We start from the raw sequence: 22,195 nt of genomic DNA, 5'->3' as shown, positions 1-22,195 counted from the left end.
CAGAATTCGAACGTATTCTATGCAAAACAAAACACAAAGGTTCGCTGAATCACGTTAAAAATGACTTTGTATCGTTTACTTTTTCCTAGCACCATTAGCTCGACTCTTTTTGCATAAGAGACGATTAATGACGACGCTGTTTCCATGTTTTTCCGCTCTGTTCGTTTGACACAACTATGATCAACGGTCACCAGTCTGCTCGTCATTTGCTCATTAAACTCTAATCGCACGATCAAGGCCCCTTTCTTACCGAAGATGCTTCAGTCTTTCAACTTTTAATCGAGTCAGGTCGAAGACGAACGATCGTCAGCCTTAATCGTGTGGAATAATATCGTAAAGAGAATGACGGACGACGAATTATTTTCCCTTCTTTTTATGATTAGAACACACGGTTTAAACGCTATCAGTTCAACGTGCTATCAGTAATTATCAATTTTAAAATGAAACCTGCAATTGACTCGAACGTTATACAGGGTGTGGCTGGACGCGGGTGGTACAACCGAGCAGGGGGTGATACTACATGTAAAAATAAGTCAAAAGAAAGGAATAACATTTTTTTGTTTGACGCTTTGTTTTCGAGAAAATCAAGTTTGAATATGCAGCGAATACACTATGTATATGCGAATGTGAATCGTCTGACGCGTCTGACCATGATCTACCAATTCTACTTTCTGCATATACTGAAGCACGCGAACCTGGCGGAACTTTAAACTCAATTTTCTCGAAAACGAAGCGTCAAACAAAAGAATGTTGTTCTTTTTTTCGACTTATTTTACATGTAGTATCACTCTCTGCTCGGTTGTACCAACTGTCCGGCCACAGCCTGTATAGTGAAGCAACGATGTAAGAGAAATCCTCGAGTCCGTGCTATTTCTTAGATCGCGTGGTGCTACTATTTTTTTTTTTACCACGCCCACCGCTGCGAACGTAGGAAAGGACAACGCGTGTAAACACGGACTGCGACGTTACTTCGATGACGTAAAATCCGCTCCGGAGCCTGTCTGAACCTGCCGCGACAGACTCGCGCTGGCTGGCGGTGTGGGGGTAGCCAATTCTACGTCACCCTACTACGAGCTCCGGAGCCTGTCCGAACCTGCCGTGATTCTACGTCATCGACTCTCGGGAGCTCTAGTTGTCCAGCATATATATAGAAATTGTATTTTCTCTTTTTTCGCGATGTTCCCAAAGTAATTTCGAAATCAAATAAATGCCGGCGCTTCAAATTTCAAAATTCAACAAGCCGGTGCAGTGTACGCTAATGTTTGTATCGTTATTTCAAAAATAACGAACGATATTTGTGAATGCTAAACGAATCTGGGCCTTGTAAATGTTTGAGCTGATTCCTTTCGTCCTCTTTTTATCGAGCGGATTCAGATGATTCGATCGAGTAATATCCAATCAAATTCGAGATTACAAACCACAATATTTTATCGTTACACCTCGACGATTCGATGATCACGCGTTCCGTTGAAACGGGAAACGCAAAAATCGTTACATTATTCCTCGTCCGTTCGGCGAATGGGGTTTTTGCAGTCGTGTTTCAACTTTAAAACACCGCATTTCATTGCACCGCCCCTTCTCCGCTTATGGTAAAGCGATGTCAATGCTTTGTTCTCGCGTTAGTAGTTCATATTTCACTAGGAGATTTATTTCATCGGCCGGGGGCTTTTTTGCCTGCATACAGCCGACGGACGAACACTGACGGAAAAACATTAACCAACCCACCCGCGCCGTAATGCGTCGACGGTGTTGAAAGATGCAGTGTGTGTTCGTAGGTTGCCGCGTTAACCCGTCGCGTTCGCTATTTAGCTAGCCATTTGGTTTATCGGGCGAGCGCATTAATTTAAAGATGGCGTTCTGCGAGAACGGCGACGTACGGCGGAAGACCAAAATGGCGCGTAATGTAACCGTGCATTGTACTCACGCACCCATTAGCAGAGCAATTAACTATTGTTACCGTTACACTGCAGCTGCTTCTGCGTATTTTGAGCGTCATATGATATTTTATAACTATTAAAATGAACGACAGAAACCTTTTCACGAAAACTGCCAGTTACACTTGTTGAGGTTTTTCATTTTTTACGAGCAGAGTTTGCAACAAAAAATTCTGTAAAATACACCTTGGACAGAATAGGGCGATAATCAACTAATATTTAAAAATTACTAATAGTCTTTTTGAATGTTAGTCATTGCAAAATAGTCATTAGTCAAAACTTTTTGATCAACCTCTAAGGGCAGTTTTGTCCATCTTAATGATCAGGAAGAGGTCAATCATTATTAGCGATAGAATAGTAATGAGAGCTCTTTATCAAGGTGAACAAGACTTGTCCTAGTCTAGATGAACAAAACTACTGCCTCACCCTGTATACTCTCCCAGTTACACTAGTTTCGAATAAATTAGGATGCTAATCTCGAAGAGTTCGTCTTGGTATACATAGTGAAACTCGCCCTCTTTGGCTGCTAAAGAATCGAACGTCAGCGAAAGACATTCGAACTCGATATGCTGATTCGTTATCGTCACCGGCCTCGTTCGACGGAAAACAGACTGAGCTCGGTGAAGCTTGACACCATCGAACGCTTCCTTTGGCAGCTTGAAATTTTCCCCTAATATCGCTAACGATCTCGAGCAAGTTTGCCGAGTAGGGAAGATCTTGTGCCGATAACGCCCTCTGGCTCGTTGTCGAAGTTCATGGATCCGGCGGAGGGGAGTGGACGCGCCGGTGATTTTCTCGGTGGAAATAAGTCCCACCGCTGCTGGCGAATACTAGTAGCGCGAAGTCGACGGGGGAAATGTCACGGGTACACGAGTACGTATTCGCGGGCGGCAAATATTAGGTTCGCGAGATTTCGTGCGACGTCGACGACAGAACTCTCGTTAAGCAGGGAATGCGGCCGCGTCGCGGCGCGGCGTCGCTTTCAGCCACTTTACGCCTGGAACTTTTCGTTTATTAAGAGAAATTCGGAAACTTCCCGTTCTTTTGTTAGAACTTCTGACTGCCGGCGAACCGGCAACCAGAACGCGTAACTGGAGACGAAAGTCTCTTTCGCCGGAACAGCGTCCTGGCCGTTTTGCGGTGAAAAACGCTCTCGCGCTGCTTCGTGCCACTTAACACATTTCTTCCGATTCCTCTGAGAATTATTTCTCGACCGGTTTTTTTTCTGGCGCCGCACAATGCGGTATTTGGTCCGAAAAATCGGAAAAAACTATTTTAGCGTTTTTATGGGCTCATAGTCATAATATGATGTTGAATTCGTGTTAACACATTTCTTCCGATTCCTCTGAGAATTATTTCTGGATCGGATTTTTTTCTGGCGCCGCACATTGCGGTATTTGGTCCGAAAAATCGGAAAAAACTATTTTAGCGTTTTTATGGGCTCATAGTCATAATATGATGTTGAATTCGTCTTAACACATTTCTTCCGATTCCTCTGAGAATTATTTCTGGATCGGATTTTTTCTGGCGCCGCACAGTGCGGCATTTGGTCCGAAAAATCGGGAAAACCTATTTTGGCGTTATTTATGGGCTCAAGGTAATAATATAGTAGGTTGTTGAATTCGTCTTAACGTCAGCTATAACATTACGAAATCAAAAACGCATTTTAATGCTGTTCAACTTTTGTTCAAAACAGTTTTTCCTCGGGCTGTTCCTACAAGAATATTACTGTGGAAAGATTTACGTACCTTGGAGAGTGTAGTGGGATGTGGATAAAGGTTGACGAGGCAGCTCTGCCGTCTGAGTCGGTAGTCCCAGCGTGTCTCTAGATGCGGAATTTCCATAGTGTCGCAAATGCTTTGCACATGCGACGCGGTGTGCGCGCTCTGTGGCCCAAAAATCGCCGCAACTCCGCTCCGAAGCAAGTGACACACTGAAATCAAACACGTCGTATTACGTACACTAGCTTGCAGCCGGTTATTTGCTCTTTCAGTTTGTTATGAGCAATTTTGAGGGCGTGCAAACAGACCGTTTCGGATTGTCGTCAAAGGAGATACAGACGAATGAGCCTTCCCTATGCAGACTAAATTGTACCAACTCTCATCCGTCCTTCATGTCAATTTAACACGCGCGTCACCGTTTCACAAAAAGCAACACGCTGTGCGCATGCCGCATTATTATATTTACGAATAAACTGCTGATCTTAATGCAATGTAAACATCTCCTGGATCAATTGTCTCAGGTTCTTTCTTTTTCGTCTGTTTTAGTGATGAGAACATTTTTGCAGTTCGTATCATTTTATAAAAAGGGGGAAACTTTATATCTATTGTATACTTATACAGCAGGGAGTGATACTACATGTAAAATAAGTCGAAAAAAAGGAAGAACATGTTTTTGTTTGACGCTTCGTTTTCTGAGAAAATCGAGTTTAAAATTTCGCTAGGTTCGCGTGCTTTAGTATATGCAGAAAGTAGAATTGGTAGATCATGGTCAGACGCGTCAGACGATTCCTATGCAATAGCACGTGTATTCGCTGCATTTTCAAACCCGATTTTCTCGAAAACGAAACGTCAAACGAAAAAATGTTATTCTTTTTTCCCAACTTATTTTTACATGTAGTATCACCACCTGCTCAGTTGTACCACCCGTCCGGCCACACCCTGTATATTCTCCAATAGCTGTACATTAACAAAATCAAAGTAGAATTTTATTTCTGTTTAAGCCTGATACGTTCCTCGTGTCAGACTGACACAATTTTCCCGAAATAAGTTATACTGTTCTGTTATTTGTAGGTCAATTTAATATTATTAAATATGTGAATTATTAAATATGTGAATGTTAAGTCATCACTTTGTCAATTTGACGCCGAGGAACGGATGAGGGTTAAAGGAAATTATAGTAGCATACATATTTAGTAGACTTCGTTCAGAATCTTCATCACGAGTCAGACACGATATTGCAGGGGAAGAGATTAACAACAATAGTTACCTTATTGTTTGAAAGCTGAAGGTTTATACAAAAAAGTTGCTGCATCGTTTCGACATTCTCGTTACATTTATATCACAATTTACGGCTCGCCGTCATCTGTATTTGTTTAAGCGAACGGTAAGAGAGAAGGATCGTTTTCATTCCGCTCACATCCGCCTGAGACGTTTCCGCTATGCAAATGGGAATTAATTCGAAAATCAGCGGTCACGCGAAGCAGGCATCCGCGTTATAAGGTTAGAATATTGAATTAGAGCCCGTAACTTCCGAATCAAGGAGCTGGAAAACTTTTCCTGAATTTAACGTAGCCGGAAGTCCAACTTCGCTGTCGTTGACACACTAGTTAGCGGGAATCTTTAACTTTCTGTTTCTGCTTTTATCTTTTCTTCCTCGAATGTGAAATCTAGCCGGTGCGGTGCTGAAAGAGCCGCATGAATCAAAGTGACAAATTGTGCTTGAGCAACTTTCAAAGGAATATCACTTTCAATTCGATAATCTGGGGCGGCGGCGGGTGAATTCCGTCGTATGATTTATTCGTTGAAATGTTCACGTTACCGGCGGCAAGCTACATTTTATTGAAGGCTCCCGCTGTTCAGGAAGGACACTCGGTACGAGGAGAGTGATTCGCGAGCGTAATTCATGATTATGTTTCAAAGAGCTCAAACTTCCCGAACGTGGAGCTATTGCTTGCCCGCCGGTATCGATTAATCAGACAAACTCCTGACAACTTTCGGCATACTAACTTTCCACTATACCCCGTTTCCCGTTTCCCGCGGACTTGTACAAACGTTGTCGCACATGACAACCCAACTGTCGTGCTCGTCAAGACTTTTGCCAGATAAATCCACTGTCGCGGTTTTAGTGACACCCTTTCCAAAGTACAAGTTAAATTCCGGTGAATTCAGGGTATTAGACGTCTCTGAGCTGATCGCATTAATACGTTTAATATGTCTCGGTACAACGGCGCATTTTACCCAGCCACGAAACAACGAATTATTCAATTCAACAATTAGCCGAGAGAGATAATATTATGTCGTAATTGAATTCCTCCCTCGTTAAAAGTGCCTCTGAAAACTCTGTTTCCCCGGCACCAATGCGAGCGCACTAGGCAACAAGGCAGCAGCCGGTTTCTCTGCAACAACATTAATTTTTCCTCTTTTCCCGACTTCGGTGGTTTTAGAGGATTTCGTGAGATCCCCGAGCTTCGAGACCAGTAATCTTTCAAGTAGACGGACTTAGTCACGTTTGGATGAATAATTAGGGTAGCACGAGGCATCGATGCCGGGCGGAGCTTAATTATTCAATTACGGACAGGCTGCGAGTGTTTATGCAAATTTAAATTCGCCGGATAATTTATGAAAACAGGAATTAGATGGCATCTGATTATCTCAACTAATGGCTTTAATAGTCGAGGCACAAATTCGAGTTCCGAATTCACGGTGGCGTCGCAGAACTCAATTATACGGAGACTTTATAAATTTGCAAATCGACTTAAGTGTGGCGTGAAAATTGTTTCTTCCAAATTATTCTAGTTTGTTGGAGACATAACCTGGTTGAATAGTCTTTTTGCTTTTTTTTTGTATTTGTAAAATTGAATCTACTAAAAAATTTCTTCAAAAAATCATTATTTATTTATTAAGACATGTTCGTCTCGAGAATCTCAAGAAGATCAAGAAACCTATTAATATTCTAATTCTAATATTCCAGAGCCCAATCGACTTTAATTCGAAAAAGCCGATTTTCACCTTTGAATTTAAATTCTCACTTGGAATAAAAATGTTTCGTTCGCACGGTACGAATCGTCCGGTGGGAAAGTTTGTACAGAATATCCCATCCGCTACTTTTCATCTCCGTATTATGAATATGTACGGGACTCGTTATGTGTGAATGTTGAAAAAGTTCGAAACGCGGTCGACAAGGACAGCGTCGCTTTCAGAATAATACAATATATAAAATCAAGATAAAACTATCCGAGTATCTCTAGAGAGGGAGAGAGAGAGAGAGAGGGACACACGAAAGGACAGAAATTACGAAACGATGCAATGTAAAGAGAAGGAGCGCGGCACAATGCACGTACCATCGGGATAATGCATGTTGGCCATTTCAGATGGAACGATCCTTTCGGATGGAGACTCCGGCGACGCCATTAAAAATTATTCAGGCATGCAGCGACCGCAAGAATTTGTGAATTCCACCGCGACCGTACGTAGGAAACGCAGTGAGACAGGAGCGTGGAGATATAGCACGTCACCGATAGGAACAGCTTTATATACGAGGCTTTTGATCATTCATTCCGCGAAAATCCACCTAATGTCCCCTACAGGCTTGATTTTATACCACGGGAGGATCGACCGAGGGGGTTTCGGTGCCTCCCCTGTGATACTTACGTACATCCTCTCAATCGGAATCTCTATAATCGGCCCGCAAAGTCAGCTTTCCAGAGCTGAAACCTCAAAGTAATACCGGACAACGCTGGCGGCGTTTTATGGTTGAAGTATGATATGCGCTATATTGAAATTCCAGATGCAATTTCACTGGACGGCCTCGGGCGAGGCAGCCTGCTCGTAGAAAAGGTATAGAGCTATTCTATCTAGTCCTAGCAGGCTAGGAAAAATCGAAGGGGAAAAAAATGGTGATTGCCCGGTCGAGCCACGGCAAACATATTCTTTAAAGAAGGATCGTCCCCCGGGAGGAATTAATACGATGGAGAGGAAATTTCACTTGATGGGACTGTATCGGAGTATTACGAATTTATTTCGTTCGAGAAGGACTCGCAGGGAACACAGACCTGTCCGTAGTCAAACGAACGAGATCCCAACCGTTGTCAAAACTCGCTCTCCTTCGGTGTAAAAAATTCACGGTGTTTTCCCCGTGGAAACAGAAAAAGAAGGTGCCTGCAGAAGGAAGTTTCTCTCGCTCACGCGAGATATTCCTCTTTGTCCAATAACGGCGGAAGCATCGAGGAACGAGGAAGTACTCGAAATGCAAAAACGGACGGGGAAAATGTGTTTCAGCATTTTCGGCGTCATCCAACCAAGTTCTTCTTCTTTCTACCGAGCAAGCGCGGAAACAGATGCGATACTTCGAGATATTTTGCAGCCGCCCGTGTCTCGCTACAGAACCAGAGATAAAGAGAGAGAGAGAGAGAGAGAGAGAGAACGTAGAGTCTCGGAGTATTTCATAGAAGCAGCCGAGTGCGTATTTCGCGGTCTCTGCTGTTGCTTGCATCCGGTTGGTATCATCCTGGATTTGCAAGCGGATAGGATTATCGCTTGCTAATGTATCAAAGCCACTTGGCAAGTTGTGTGTACCCCGAGAAACGCCAGACCTTCTCTTTTGTCTCGTGTGAAGCGGTTAATACCTTGGTTTCCCATCAGGCTCCGCGTATAGGGCAATTAACAACGGTTTCTAATTGCAATCGATTCCATTGTAAGGACAGCTTTAAGAACCAAAACCTCTTCCATAATAAAGCATAAACTTGCAGGTGACTCCCGTCGTAAGTAAGCTGGCTGTGGATCTCCGTGCAAATTCAAGTTTATAAAGTGTCATATGTAAAGTAGATTTTTTTTATTTCTTCGAAGGTTGTAACAATATATTGTCATCGTAAAAATACGTGAATTCTTATATGCAATCTTGAATAAGAAATCTGCTTTTTTCGTACATTTTTTACCGTGGGTTTTTCAAACCAAAACATCGGAAAAAGTCTATAGCGTGTATCAGAACATCTGCAATGTGTGCCGAGATTTTTAGCAGAATTTTTGCATGGGATTAAATGCGAAAAATAGGAGAAACCTGGGTGATCCGAATATTTTCTGTGTCTATATTCCTAGTCGGGATAGAATGTTGAAATTTGCCACGAAATGTTTTTTTTTTGCTCTGTAAGCTTATCGAAGTTCATATCGTACAGTTTTTGTAAAGTAATCTGTGAAAACAGGAATGTATTCTTTTTCATCGACATCGGCGCTTAACGTACTGTTGCATCGCTAAAATAAATTTGCTAATACAATTTCCAACTAAATGATCATCGCTCGACGCAAGAACGGAATAAGATTCAGCCTGTGATTTAGCATGTAAAGCAAACGAAACGCAAAGCCCGTGAAACCAAGGAAGTTCAAGTGAAATTATTATTTCTTATACTCTCCGAGTGCTTCCTCTGAGAAGACACAGTTCTTCTCGTGGAAGCGATATATGTCTTTATCCTCCCGAGGCTTTTCTCTGTCGGAACCATTCGAGCGTTTTAGTATGTCTGCCGGTCGACTCGCTGTCCTTCCTGCTTCCCAGACCTCATCCAGACTACCGGTACTCTTTCCTTATTCAAGATTAGAGCCGGTAGTCCGCGTACACCAACGTTTCCAATCCCTCGAGCTCCCTTTATCCACTGTATTTTCGTCCCCGCCCTATCCGGTTTTAAGAAGCACTGGCCCTTAAGAGGGGCACGCCACTCTGACGCTTTAAAAAAAAAACAGATTTCCTTTCTTATCCAATTTTGTGCAAGCGATTTTCCAACATTCAGACTTGCGACAAAGTTACAGTGTTTCCAATCTTCTTTTCCGTTCTTCTCGAAACTGACAGGAAAATCCAAAAAACATGTATCCGATATTTTTATCCATAGATCAGAGATACGAGTTTGTAGAAAAATCGTGAGAAACATTGCAAGTAACGCAATTGCAAGATACTTTGGTTTTTATAGATTTTTTCCCGCTTTTTGGTCATTTGGCACGTGAGCGCCAGTGAAAACGCTGGTGCGGTGCTAGTGTGGTGCGTTCTAGTGAGCGACGACCTTTATAATTCCATCCACTACTTGAATAGTATATTGTTGTACACTTTTGTTCACTGAAACGATCACTTGAATAGAAAATTTAGCATTGAAATAGATTTTCGATCGACCGAGCCTTTCATCAAACATAAAAGGTACGTAACCCCTGAAAATCGAAGATCAATCGTTTCTTTCGGTTAGAACTCTTGAGGGAGCCCTTAATTCTTATTCTCCGCGGTGAAGGGCACGGTTTGTAAATTCCGTCCCGTCTCAGCCCGTTCTATGGAATTTCATCTGCGCCGCACCGCCGAATGGTTTCCAAGCCGATAGCCCGGCTGAGATACGACACGCTCCGGTCTCGCCGCGTCCCACAGATTTCCCGCGATGCGATGGTATCGCGGCGAAGATCGATAGTCTGGAGCCGCCGCGTCGTGGCCACCGACATAAACTGTTCCTTAAATATCCTTAACATAATAGTCAACGATACCGGGCCCGCGAAAAACACCATCGCTTCCGGCCAGTGGATATCGGTGCAGTTAATGGGGTACTTTATTTTACGAGGATGGAAACCGGAGAAAAGAGCGTGGGACCTAGACATTTATAGCTTCTACGCTATTGAGTCCCGATCACTGGTCTCGAATGGGAAAAACGCGGACGCGAACACCAACACAGTAGCTCTATCGCGCTTTTCGATTCGATCCGCCTCGCCTACCCTCGCGCGAGGCGCGTCGCATCGCGTCGTCCTAGCTCGATTCGGAACAATGCGTATCGCCATCAAAAAGCCGATCAACCGTGCTCACTGAAAAAGTAGTCTGCGTCGCTCCCCCGTTGTTTACCTATTGCTGTACCGTCTCGCTTTTCCCACGGGCGTTTCCCGTGCTGTTCCCACTGAAAATTCCGTGAGGCAAAGGTGCTCGGAGCATCCAGTCCAAAAATTCCACGAGCGTTCGTTCGTTCACGAACGCGGATACATATCGTTGCGCATCGGGAACAGAGAAAAGATCGGTGTACCGACACTGACAACACAGTACCAACGCTACGTCGCCAGGTAACGATCGTTCGGAAAACGGCGCGGTGACAAATGGCGATCCGCTCGTCAACGGCCTGTCAAAGTCTTAGCCCCGTCCGCAGCCCCGCTAATTGGCGAACGGTATTTTATTTTCGCTGACGAGGAACGCAAGAGAATCTAGATCCCGCATGCTACTCTAACTCTGCAATGGCGCTGTGATCGACGAGGTTTCTTTTCAGTAATGTAAAATGAAATAATGTGTTGGGCGGCAAGCTTAAATTTCTGATGTCAATGTCATCTGAAAGTCATAGTTTAGTAGGTCGTTGAATTCGTATAACCCTTCGAAGTCAAACATATACAGGGTGTCATTTAAAAAAGTCAAGTTACGTGCCATACGCTGTATAATTGATACTTTGATTTCATGAGGTACAAAATTTAAAAAAAAAACAGGAGTTGTGACGGTGTCCTTGTGCATGATGATGCATTGAGCGATGTGTATGTATTAACAAAAATTGATATCACATATTTTTGTATAACTTGGCATAGAATAAATTCTTCTGAAAATTATCGTCATTCGATTATCTGAAAATTGCGTGAGCTAAGCAGTTCCCATAATCCCGATCCGGGCGTGTTTCAGACTCGTTTGTCGAACAAGTTTTCATATTCCGGCTATTCGAAGTGTTGCTGGGATAAACGAGTACTAAAACCGGTCGCGATAAAGCGAATTTTAGCTGTTATTCCTGATACTTCCGGTGGCGGGGGACTGGGGATGGTAGCGTTCGCGCAGTTCCGTGACACAGGTGGAACTTCTATATCGCCGCAGCATCCGCGGTCCAGGGAAGGTATATCGCGCGGTGCGGTTTATGGAAATTTACACGTAAAACCGCGATAATTTTATAGTACGGGTCGGGAAGTGTCGCTAAGCGAGCCACCTTTCCCTCCGCTCGCGTCCCAAAGTTTCAGCCACGCAGGCCCATTTCCGCTAGCCATTTATGGTCGACGAGCAAATTCTGATTAAATAATAGCAATTAGCAGCGGCGGGGCCGGCCGATTAGATCGCTCTAGATTTAATACGGCGCATAATTAATCGTGGTTGAACGTCCTGCGGGAAAATTGAATAACGACTAATTTTCCGCATAATCCCGCCGACGCATTTCATCAGTAGATATATGTATTTGCGGCCCGCAAAAGTTTTACGATCTCGTAAATTTTTTAAACGTTCACCGTGACCTCTACTCTGCTATGCGCATGTTTATCGATACTTAGTAGTGTGCTTGCAAACACACTGGTCTTATGGTAAATGGATTTGTAGGCGAAACATTTGGAATATTCATTACGTTTTTTTTAGAATAATAGTTTTAGTGCGCAGTGGATGGAGGAATAGTTTGAGTGTCGGCCGAAGTTATTTAAATATTTATCGACTGTTTTCGGTAAAAATATTTTTATCTCCGGCTGCTTTTTCTTTATTATCATTTCATATTTGCGTCCTACAGTAAGAGCTCTTTTCAATAATAAAGTGTTAAGCAATTTCGTAATAACTGGTGATGAAGAAGTATTTATTGTAATCCATTTATTAAAATATGCCCGACATTGACAGTTATCCGCGAACACCTCGCAAAATGGAGATTACAAAATGTGGACGTCCTGCATGAAAATAAATGGCGTTGATAAAACGGTTCACAAACACCAGTGGCTGTTGAAAAAATGTTGCAAGGTAAATAACGGACGACTATCCCCCGTCTCTTGCGAATTAAACAACTCCGTGTATTGTCATCGACGTCAACGGCGCGATCACAATTTCTCCAAATGCGAAATCGAATCAAGATAAAATCTAACAAAAAAAAAAAGAACAAACAATGCGCATCGATGCTTTATCGAGCTCGAGCCCGCGCTGCTCGAAAAATTACACCTGAAACACGAACGATCGAGCCCGGCCCGCAGACCCGATATCTTTCCGCACGCTCGAATAAATACAGTAACCGGAATAAATTCAATTCTGTTTCGTTTTGCCGTTCCCTGTAACAGGGTCCATCCAATTCCTCGCATCTCCGTATCTAAGATCTATTTACGCTGAAAACGTTACCCGCCCTCGTCTCGTTCTGTCGACGTTACAATGCGAATCGAAACGGAATCGATCACGCGTTCTCGACGATGATCAGAGATCTCGGCGAGGCGCGTTCGTTTATCCGCGAACGCGGGATTATGCTAATTCCGTCGACACAATGAACGACAGCCGGTTTCATATCCATGCGCACCGAGGAAACGCTGAAAGCTAAAACAAGAGTAACAGGATAGAGCACAGTGTAGAACGCTAAGCAGATTCTCCAGTGATTTTAATCCTTCTGCGACGAGGGCTGAATTGTCCTTTAATCTTCCCTTCGCCGTGCTTTTTTCCGAGCAACCCCCTTTTACGCCCCCAATCAAAGAAAACCATTTCTTTACGCGACTATCATTACTTTTTTCTTCGGACGAATTCAAGCTTCCGTGTGTGTGTGTGAAATAATTCATGAACTTGTAATACAACTGAATCCAGTTATTAGATCTAGGATATTTAATAATTAGTATTTCGATTACATCAAACAGCTAGGAAGCAGAGAACATTTTCGTTCAATTTGCATTACATTGTTTCACTTATTCTCGTACAATGATATCCATAATTTGTCAATATTAATCGCAGCTCTCTGCAATTTGTATAATAAAAAGAAGGATAAATCTCGTTGCACAAAGAAAATGAAAATTGCAGTTTCGATAATTTAGCAAGGTGACTATTTGCCAACTTCAAGATTGAATATTCTGCTCAGACGATTTGAATCCGTTATCCAAAAATACGAAGAAATTTATATGTTCTTAGCAAATAACTTTGTTAACCGGAGTCCTCGGTTAACATTAAAAACCTCGACGTACTTCGGCTTCCCTCGGTGAAAGGGATCGATACCAGCGCGGAGAACGCGTCCTTCCTTAAATGAAGCGGACATTGTCGCGCAAAGACGTGCTTTATCTACTGTCGCGAGCGATTCTTTGCGATAAGCCGGCAACGTCGATGAGAAATCGAATGCTCCGGGGAGCCTTCGAGATGAAACTAATTCCCTCACGGCCGTAGCTGCGATTCGATGCTTTGTAAAGCCTCGAGACGCGTCTTAAATAGTCCCAGCTGCCGCAGGAAATGACAGCTTGAGAAATATAATGCTTTCTCTGAAAGATGAATCGGGATATTCGCTTTATTTCAGAACAGAAACGGCGAATCTATATTTGAGAACATCCAGAGTCGTCTAAAAATGTCGAAAATATAAAATGTTTAATCTACAACATAAGAAGCTTCATTGAATAATAATCAACGTAGTATACGCTTTATTACTTTATGGCTAAATATCCAGTTAAATCAACTCAGTTTTACGAGATACCGAATTGTAATGTGTGATAAAGCTCCGGTGGGTAAACAGAAATTAATGAACTCTGAAATTTCAGTTGCGTTCAGCCGAAATTTGTTGCACGTTCTCGCCTCATCGTTGCATAATTAATTCGCAAACATTCAGCAGCTGTACCATCCCAGACGCGGTAGCTTAAAAAATGAAATTGCCAGAGGATCACTTCCGGTGTAGTATCAATATGTAACGATCTTGCTTTCGCGGAATTATGAACAGGGGAGTAACATTTCACGTTTCGCCAGTTTCTTGCCGGAGTCTTCCGCGTTTCTCCCAACGAAAATTGAGCTCGCGTTGCAATTAAAATTTAAAATTCCATTACGCAAACCTCTTTCAGTCGATGACCGGCCGCAACGTGAATATTGTATCGCTGGTTTGCGAAATGTCTTTTATCCTTGATCCGAACTTGATGCATCAATAAACTGTAACTCTCTGATTGCATTTCTAAAAGAATTTCAGGGCGCCTCGATGCGCATTTGAAGAGTTTTTACGAGCGTGCCCGGAGCGAGGCAAAGACGTCAGAATTTCCCAGTTTCAATGAAAAATTCCCGATCTCCCGTTCCGGCTCGAATGGAAGCATATTTGACAGGGATTTATTTAGACATGCCGAAATGGAGGCGGAGCAACTGTAGTTTGGAAACCGCGGATTCGCGGGTACCTCCATTTCACGCGTGTTCATTGAGACACGAACGCGAGCGGGTGCTCCCTCCCTCTCTCTCTCTGTTTCTCTCGACGCTTATCAGAAGCTCGTAGAAAATTCGGCGGACGGTGCAATAGCAGGGCAACGAAACACCGTGAAAAGCTTGATCGAACCATTCTCTCGGAAGCAATCGCAAGAAAAAGCGAAACGAGGGGTGCTCGTTTCACGTTCGGATCCGACGACGCGAACAAGAGACGTCGAGCGTTCAGAAAGGGGTTTCTGCCAGCTCGCACAAACGAAACAGTTGCTGCAGGATGAAACGACGACGGCGACGCGACGTCGTGATACAAAACTGTGAGAAGAAAACCCCGATTTAAGGATCAAGAATCAATCTTTTGGCGTTCCCAGGGAAACGAAATTCCTTTTACAGGTGTGTAACTTTGAAGTAATCCATCAATCTAGCTCAACTTACATTGATTCAATAAAAATAACGTTCTCTTCTTGCTTTCGACTAAGATAAGTCAAGACTTCGATCTTTCAGAACAGAATAAACCAAGTTTTATCGTAACATTTCCTGAGGAACTAGTCGTTCCTCGAACAATTTCGGTCTTATCTGCCGCGCCATTAGAAAGATTGGAAGTTACTCCGAAGACATTTCCCCAGCAGTCGATGTCATCGCGTTTGACCTTCGACGTCATTTGCTCTACTTTCGATAAGCAGATATATTATGTGTATTAACTTCTGACAGTCTGTAATTATTTTACAGCAAGTGCGCTTATAATTAAACGTGCAAACACACGCTTTCAAAATTAAGTAAATCACTTAAAGGATCGGCACGAAGATGCGCAGCGGAAGAATAACCGGCAGAGAAGTCGAATAATCCTCTGGCCGTGGACAATAGTGCATGTTTCGGACAGCCACTTGCCTCTCATCACACTAATCAGCTTTTTAAAAATATAGAACTCTCGTTCCGCTCTCGTTAAAATTCCTCTACGAATTTGCTCCGCCTTTGTGTTTCCTGTACAGCACATTATCATCCCTGGAACTCCTTCTCGAAAAAGAAAAAAATTCGAGAATGGTAGAGCGAAAGACTAAGAGAGAGAGAAGTGGCTAGTTCAGTGTGCAGAGCAACGAGGTCGCAGTTACTTCCCTCGGACCGGAACCTTGTAACCCGTAAAACTTACTCGCAGTTCGCGGCGGTAAAATTAAAAGTCGCAACTTTATCGGTAATGGTGGGTGGGTTGAAAGGGGGTGAAAATAGGGGGGTGAGGAAAGGGGTTCAAAGTTGCCCGAGGCAAATTCGCCGGGGTGATCGTTATTTTTACGTTCACGGTGAAGTTTCAGCAGCGACGCGCGAAATAAGGGGGCCCCGGTCAGACGATTCGAGGGAAACTGCTCGCAATTAGGCGGCGGAACGATGGACATTTGCGACGGGAAAAGTTGCCCCTCCGGTTGGAAGAAACTCCGGTAACGCGATCCAACGATAGGCTGGACTGTCGGCACCGGGGACCTGTTTAAACCCTTTCAAACGGAGAGAGAAAGAGACCACCCCGGAGACGTCCCGTGTTAATGCGTTAAGCTAATTCCCGAAGTTTCAGTCGGCGCAAAAACTGCAGCCTATACGATAAGCCCCCGCGAATTTCACCACTCGTACCTGCCGAATGTGGCGGAGAACGAGGTCAAAAGTGTTTAATTCACGTTCATCATGGCTGTTGCCGCAACCTGTGGATACACAGTTAAAATTGCAGTTGGTTTATAGACACGTTCATGCCGTAACTATGTAAATATTTATGATACAAATTTGAAGAATTTAAATATACAGAATTTAAATATTTGAATGCGAGAATTTAAATATTTGAATATAAGAATTTAAATATGTTATTTTCAACCTATTAAACATATTCAACAAGAAATTAAATTTTTATTTCATCCCAGTTTTTTGCAATTCATGTAACAAATTTTCATTTTGTATAAAGATCTAGCAACAGTCTAGTAATTAATACATCCGCATTCGCACAGGTCATTCTTTAACGTATTAACACCTTCAGCGCCATTTACAGTTCATTAAAAAATATTCTTGTAACCAACCCTCTCGCACCTCGTAGAGTCTAATAAAATTTAGTTCACTCAACAGATCGTAAAAAATCGATTTTCACGTTAGGAAAAAAGATTGTGTTTCTAGCCGAAAGTCGAATTTCGAAGTCACGCGAAGGGGGCGGGAGCAATGTTGGAGTCCAATGGCGAACGAGGAAATTCGATACGAGCCGATCGACCAGAAGTGACTGCCTGCGAGTGGCCTGGCCCTCTCGCTGAATTATGTACTCTCATATGTGGGTCGAGCTGATATACGGTATGCTCTTTTGGAACGCTATTCTCTTTTCATTGCGGCTCGTGCGCGCTTTACCGCGCCGTAAGGCTCGCGAACACCCGGAGAAAATGGCACGTTCTTACTGGCCGAGTGATTCTAAAGTGGACTCCGAATGATACCGTAAATCACTGTATTCAAACATTTTTATCACGGCGAATTATAACGTTCCCGGGCTGTAAACAGGGATCTCGCAGAGCGGCAGCGTTTACGTTCCGCCAGCCATCGTTTCGTTGTCTAATACGTTGGTCCGCGTGCCGTGTGTCTCTCTGTTCTCTTTGTCTGTGATTCTTTTCAACCGACGATATATTGGATACTACCTGGAGCAGCGTACAGGGAGCAGACACGTAATTACGGCGATCGCCACCGAGGAAAGTAGCCCATTCCCGCGCGATCTACTTTTCACCGGCGAGCATAATCTTAAGGCAGCAACGCGGAGCTAGCCCTTTATAGCCTCTGCTACCTGTACTTACGTTGCTTCCTATTCCGTTTAACGATCTCCCATGGCGCAATATCCTCGGCGACGTGGTGTCGCCGTGGCCGATTTCAGAGATGACAACACTGTAATTCGCGAGTACGTTCGACGACGCCTCGAATGCGAATTGCCTCCGAATCAGATCTCCCCGGAATTTATCACGATGAAGACTTGGATTTATCCCCTGACCCGCTGATAAGCTACACTGTATCTTCGGCAGCCAGAAATTTTTACCCTTTTCTTCTGCAATCCTGTAAATTTTGGCGAGACATCGCCAAAAATCTAAGCTTCAATCCTAGGAGACCAGTGGCTCAAAAGTTACGAGTGTTTAAAGTTGAACGATTTGATACTCAAGTTGACTTGATACTCAAACTGATCTCCTAGAATTGAAACTTGGATTTTTGGTATTTTCTCACCGGAATCTACTGAATTACATAGCAAAAAGGCAAAAACTTCTGGTTGCCGAAAGTACAGTTGAACCCGCTGATAGAGCTAATAGCTAGAAAATGCTGAATATCATCGGTTTAATCGATGCGGTCGACGTTTACTTTAATTGAAAATGTCCAGGAGGCTTTATAGTTGTGGCACGCAGCGTATAGGCTGGCTAAGCCAGACCACAGGGTACATTCCTCGATGATCTCTCGTTGGCAGAGGACGCCGGCTGAGCGACAGAGGGTTATGGCGGCTTGGAGAATAAAGAGACAGGGTCACCGAATTCGTTATTGGCGCGCGTGCCTCGTAACTTTGATTGGGGGTTACAATGGCACGAATGATAAGACTTTATTGGTAAGAGAGGCAGTGAACCGTCCCGTCGAACGACTTCCTGTACTCATAACGCGTCGTACGTATCCAGGGATAGGGGTGAGCATATCGCCGACAGGGGCTCACGGTCGTCGATCTAATTAGAATAAAATTCCCGTTAAGTCCCTATCCGCCGGACAGATTCAATAAATGTGCCCGTTGATTTCCAATACAATGCGGACGATAATATCGTCGCTAGGGAGCCACAGGGATGCAGCGGTTTGGGAAATAGGGTGCTTCCAGCTTGATGCAGCCATCTACTTTCGGGAAGAATAGCCGCGCCATTACGTTGATCAATTTTTCCTGTCCGCCCAGTGATCGGGCAAACTTCCGCTAATCGGGCACAATTCCGCTAATGGATTTCTCAGTACCCTTTTACCCACAAAATACCCCAGAGCAAATACCCTTACTGTCAACAGTCAAAAAGATTTTCCTAACACCTCAACCGGGCTGTCCGGCATTGTGCAGTTCAATCTTGGTTATTATAATTGAATTTGGAGACGAGAAATTATCCAAAAATACAGGATGCGCCATACGTAGGTACCATATACGCTAACACAATTGTTATTTGTAAACATTTCGAGGAGTATACTAGCTCATTCGACAGCTCATTTGATACCATTATTCGCCATGATTAAATTTATGAATAATGAATAATGACCATGAGTAACGCCAGCAAAACGCAACAAAATATCTAGATGCGTAGTCGTATACTTCCGAATAATACAAATTACGCCTCGTAAACGAAAAAATAGGACTTTTGACTATTTCATATAGGACTATTTTTTCGTTTACGAGGCGTAATTTGTATTATTCGGAAGCATACGACAACGCAAATTAGATCGATCTTTTATCTAGCGTTTTTGACTACTGAAAAACCCCGTGTTCGTATTATTGAGAAATGAGAAGGCGAATCCCGCACCCTTGCAATCCTGGAAACCAGTCAACCGCCCCAATGTTTGTTTAACTGAAAATTCGCTGATAATGGACTCTGTTACGAGTTTATATATCCGACGCTGTACATGATCCAATTCGCGTAAACAACGTTTTACTACATTTGTTTCAAGTATTGTTCGCTACATTCATAGCAAGATATTGCATTATTTGCAGCTCGTACGCGCTCAGAGCAGGTACAACCGTAGCTTCGGGGCAGGCTTGGGTACAGATTGCCGGGTGGGTCATTGTTCTGGCACAATCGAAATCAAGAGCAATGAAACGACGTCTATTCGCAGCATTGTACACAGAAAAAGAGAGCAAGACAGGTAGTCTCCTATAGCTAATCTTCTGTCGCTTCCTCTGACATCATCGCCGCCGTGGGCAATCCATAGTGCTCTCGGACCGAAGAGTGCTTGTTGCTCATGCCTGTTCTAGAGGAAAATTGACCGCGAAGCAGCAGATCTGTTCTGTGGAAATTCTCACGGCGAAGAGAGCACCCTTACCCGATTCATAGAGGGTTACACTATCAAAAGCAATTTTCTTCACGTATAAAATTATGCAACACTTTTCATCACAAATAAAAAATAATTGATGAAGAATCAGAAAAGATAAATATAAAATTTTGCAGGGCCCTTCAGATACCTGATCCAACAAATTGGAGGCAAAATCTCGTTAGCCATAAAATCAAAACATGGAATTTTACAATACATGTTCCAGATTAATTTTCACATGCGGATCATTATTTTGGGTTATGGCAAAAATATTTTCCGGAATAATACTGAACAACGAGAGAGGCTGCTGCACGGAAAAGCTACAGCACCATTTGCAAAAATCAACATGAAAATCAATTTACAACCTTCACAAACGAGAAACCTTAATCACTGACATACAATCTGAGAGAACATAGGCAGAACGTATATCACTATTTCTGGAAACTCTGACTAGCACAGTAGTCGATTTTTACTAGTTCAACTTCGTAAGAGAAATTTGCAAAACGAATTTGCAAATGTGTCTTCAATACGGTACGGCGCAATTAAAGAGAATTTGAAAGGCATAATACAGGACCACGAGAGTAAACGAAATGAACTAAATGGTCATTCCACTATCGAATGCTAATGTGATGTCATACATCTCGATCATTATCAAACTTGAATTTTGTCCAGCTAGATCGTGGAAATAGCCCACTGTGCATCGTTTCAAGATTCGGAAAAATTCGTTAATTCTCAACAGGTTCCTGAAGTCTCCTTGAACTCGGTGGATCGGCACGAGGCCAGCCAGTGAGAGTCCTCGACTAGCTAAGCGAAGTTCGCTCGCAAACGTTGAACAGTAAAGTCGATGGGGGTTACCGAAACAGGAGAACCCCAGTGCAGAGCAGCGGCCACGAAGACAGAGGCGCGGCTCGCAGCAAGTAGAAGTAACGAGCACTCTCGCCACGCAGCTATTCTTAGGATAAAGTTCGCCTCCGACCGCCTCTTTATTTCCACTTGGCTGCCGGCTGTCTCGGATAGGGTTTATTATCGCTCCGGCGCGCCGCGCGCTCTTTGCAAATAGATGCTTAAACGCGCGTACCCGCTGTCGTAAACAGTTCTCGCGACGAGGAGCCCGCTAGCCGAGACTCTCTGCCGGTGAAAAGGCGCGACGTTCCGAAGGATGGTCCCGGGATTTCGCTGTTGCGCGACCAAATTGAGAGGAGCCGGTCTCGCGGTTACACGAATGAGGATAAGAAACGCGTACATATATATTCCGAAAGTTCTGCTGGAGATATAGGCGCCGCGGAAGAAATCGCGGACGGAGGCGTCGCGCACGTGTCTTGTCCCACAGATTTGTTTTATGGCCGAAAGAGAAAAGTCGAAAATCCTTGAAACACGAATATTATTTTATTATACACTTCCCGTCGAGCTCTACTCCCCGGAAACAGACCATTTTTCTTACATGCGACAACCACTTTACGTTGGCTACAGTCACAGTAGAAAGTAGCCGAATAAGATGATCAAAACTTCTCTTAGAGGTTTTTCAATGGCTACTGAACCATTCGAAAGCTGACCAAGAAAAATTCCTCCGAGTAAAATTTCAGCCTTGTAGCTTACCTGCGAGGGTAGTTACAGGGTAAATTAGATTTTGTGCTTTTCCGTGCATTTTCCGGTCTTCGATGCGTTCTAAAATTCTGTAAAAAATTAGACATACTTTAGATTGTAAGGCGCATTTTGCAGAATTTTTTCAGATTTTTTTGTTGCAAACTGTGCTCGTAAAAAATGATAAACCAACAAGTGTGACTTTCCTCCTCAAAGCAGGAACGTCGAAAAAATTCGGATTTTTCACAATGATCTCCCACAACAAGAAATCTGAAAAAAATTGACGACACTGCCTATTATAGTACTTTATCAGGGAGCTAAACAGTAGAATAGCACGAGTTCTGCAAGTTTCGCATTGAATGAAAACCATCAGCGTTTGTTTAAATCAGAACAATACCGTTCACAAATGCGACCTCCGTAGCTTTAAAGACAGAGGAATTGAAATGGCGGCCGTAATCGTAAAATATCGTATGAAACGTGGCGTTGAAAATAATCGTAAATTGAAGAGCACAGTTGCGTCGAGATATCAGAATAAGAAATCCCACGCATACAGCCCCGCGTATCTTCCGTATGAATACCAGAGAGCTGTCATAAACAGTTTCAATGCGAAACGTTAGCCCCGAATTCCCGTTTCCCAGCAAACAGACCGTATCCGTACGTTTTATTATTCAATTTCTCAATTTTCGAAATAGCAAGTACCATTTGGCGTGATTAAGACGGGATTCGTAAAATTTTTAAATTCCCCGACACACAGTATGGAATAACCGGAACGGCGACAGGGAACTTTGGTGGGAAACGCG

The 22,195-nt window shown here is 43.4% G+C and overlaps 1 protein-coding gene across 4 annotated transcripts in view; it reads right to left on the bottom strand.

Moving 5' to 3' along the window:
* The window catches only part of Kair1d (Kainate-type ionotropic glutamate receptor subunit 1D), a 319,596-nt gene that overhangs the window by 121,925 nt on the left and 175,476 nt on the right, over positions 1 to 22,195 (bottom strand). For all 4 annotated transcript variants that reach the window (XM_076424118.1, XM_076424117.1, XM_076424115.1 and 1 more), the window contains exon 4: positions 3,683 to 3,867. In XM_076424118.1, coding sequence (XP_076280233.1) covers positions 3,683 to 3,867 — 185 coding nt within the window. The remainder of the gene's footprint in view (positions 1 to 3,682; positions 3,868 to 22,195) is intronic.

Source organism: Lasioglossum baleicum, chromosome 5 (genome assembly GCF_051020765.1).
Source record: "Lasioglossum baleicum chromosome 5, iyLasBale1, whole genome shotgun sequence".
NCBI lineage: Eukaryota > Metazoa > Arthropoda > Insecta > Hymenoptera > Halictidae > Lasioglossum > Lasioglossum baleicum.
Note: the sequence above shows the minus strand (reverse complement) of the source record. Positions and strands in the feature narration are given on the sequence as shown.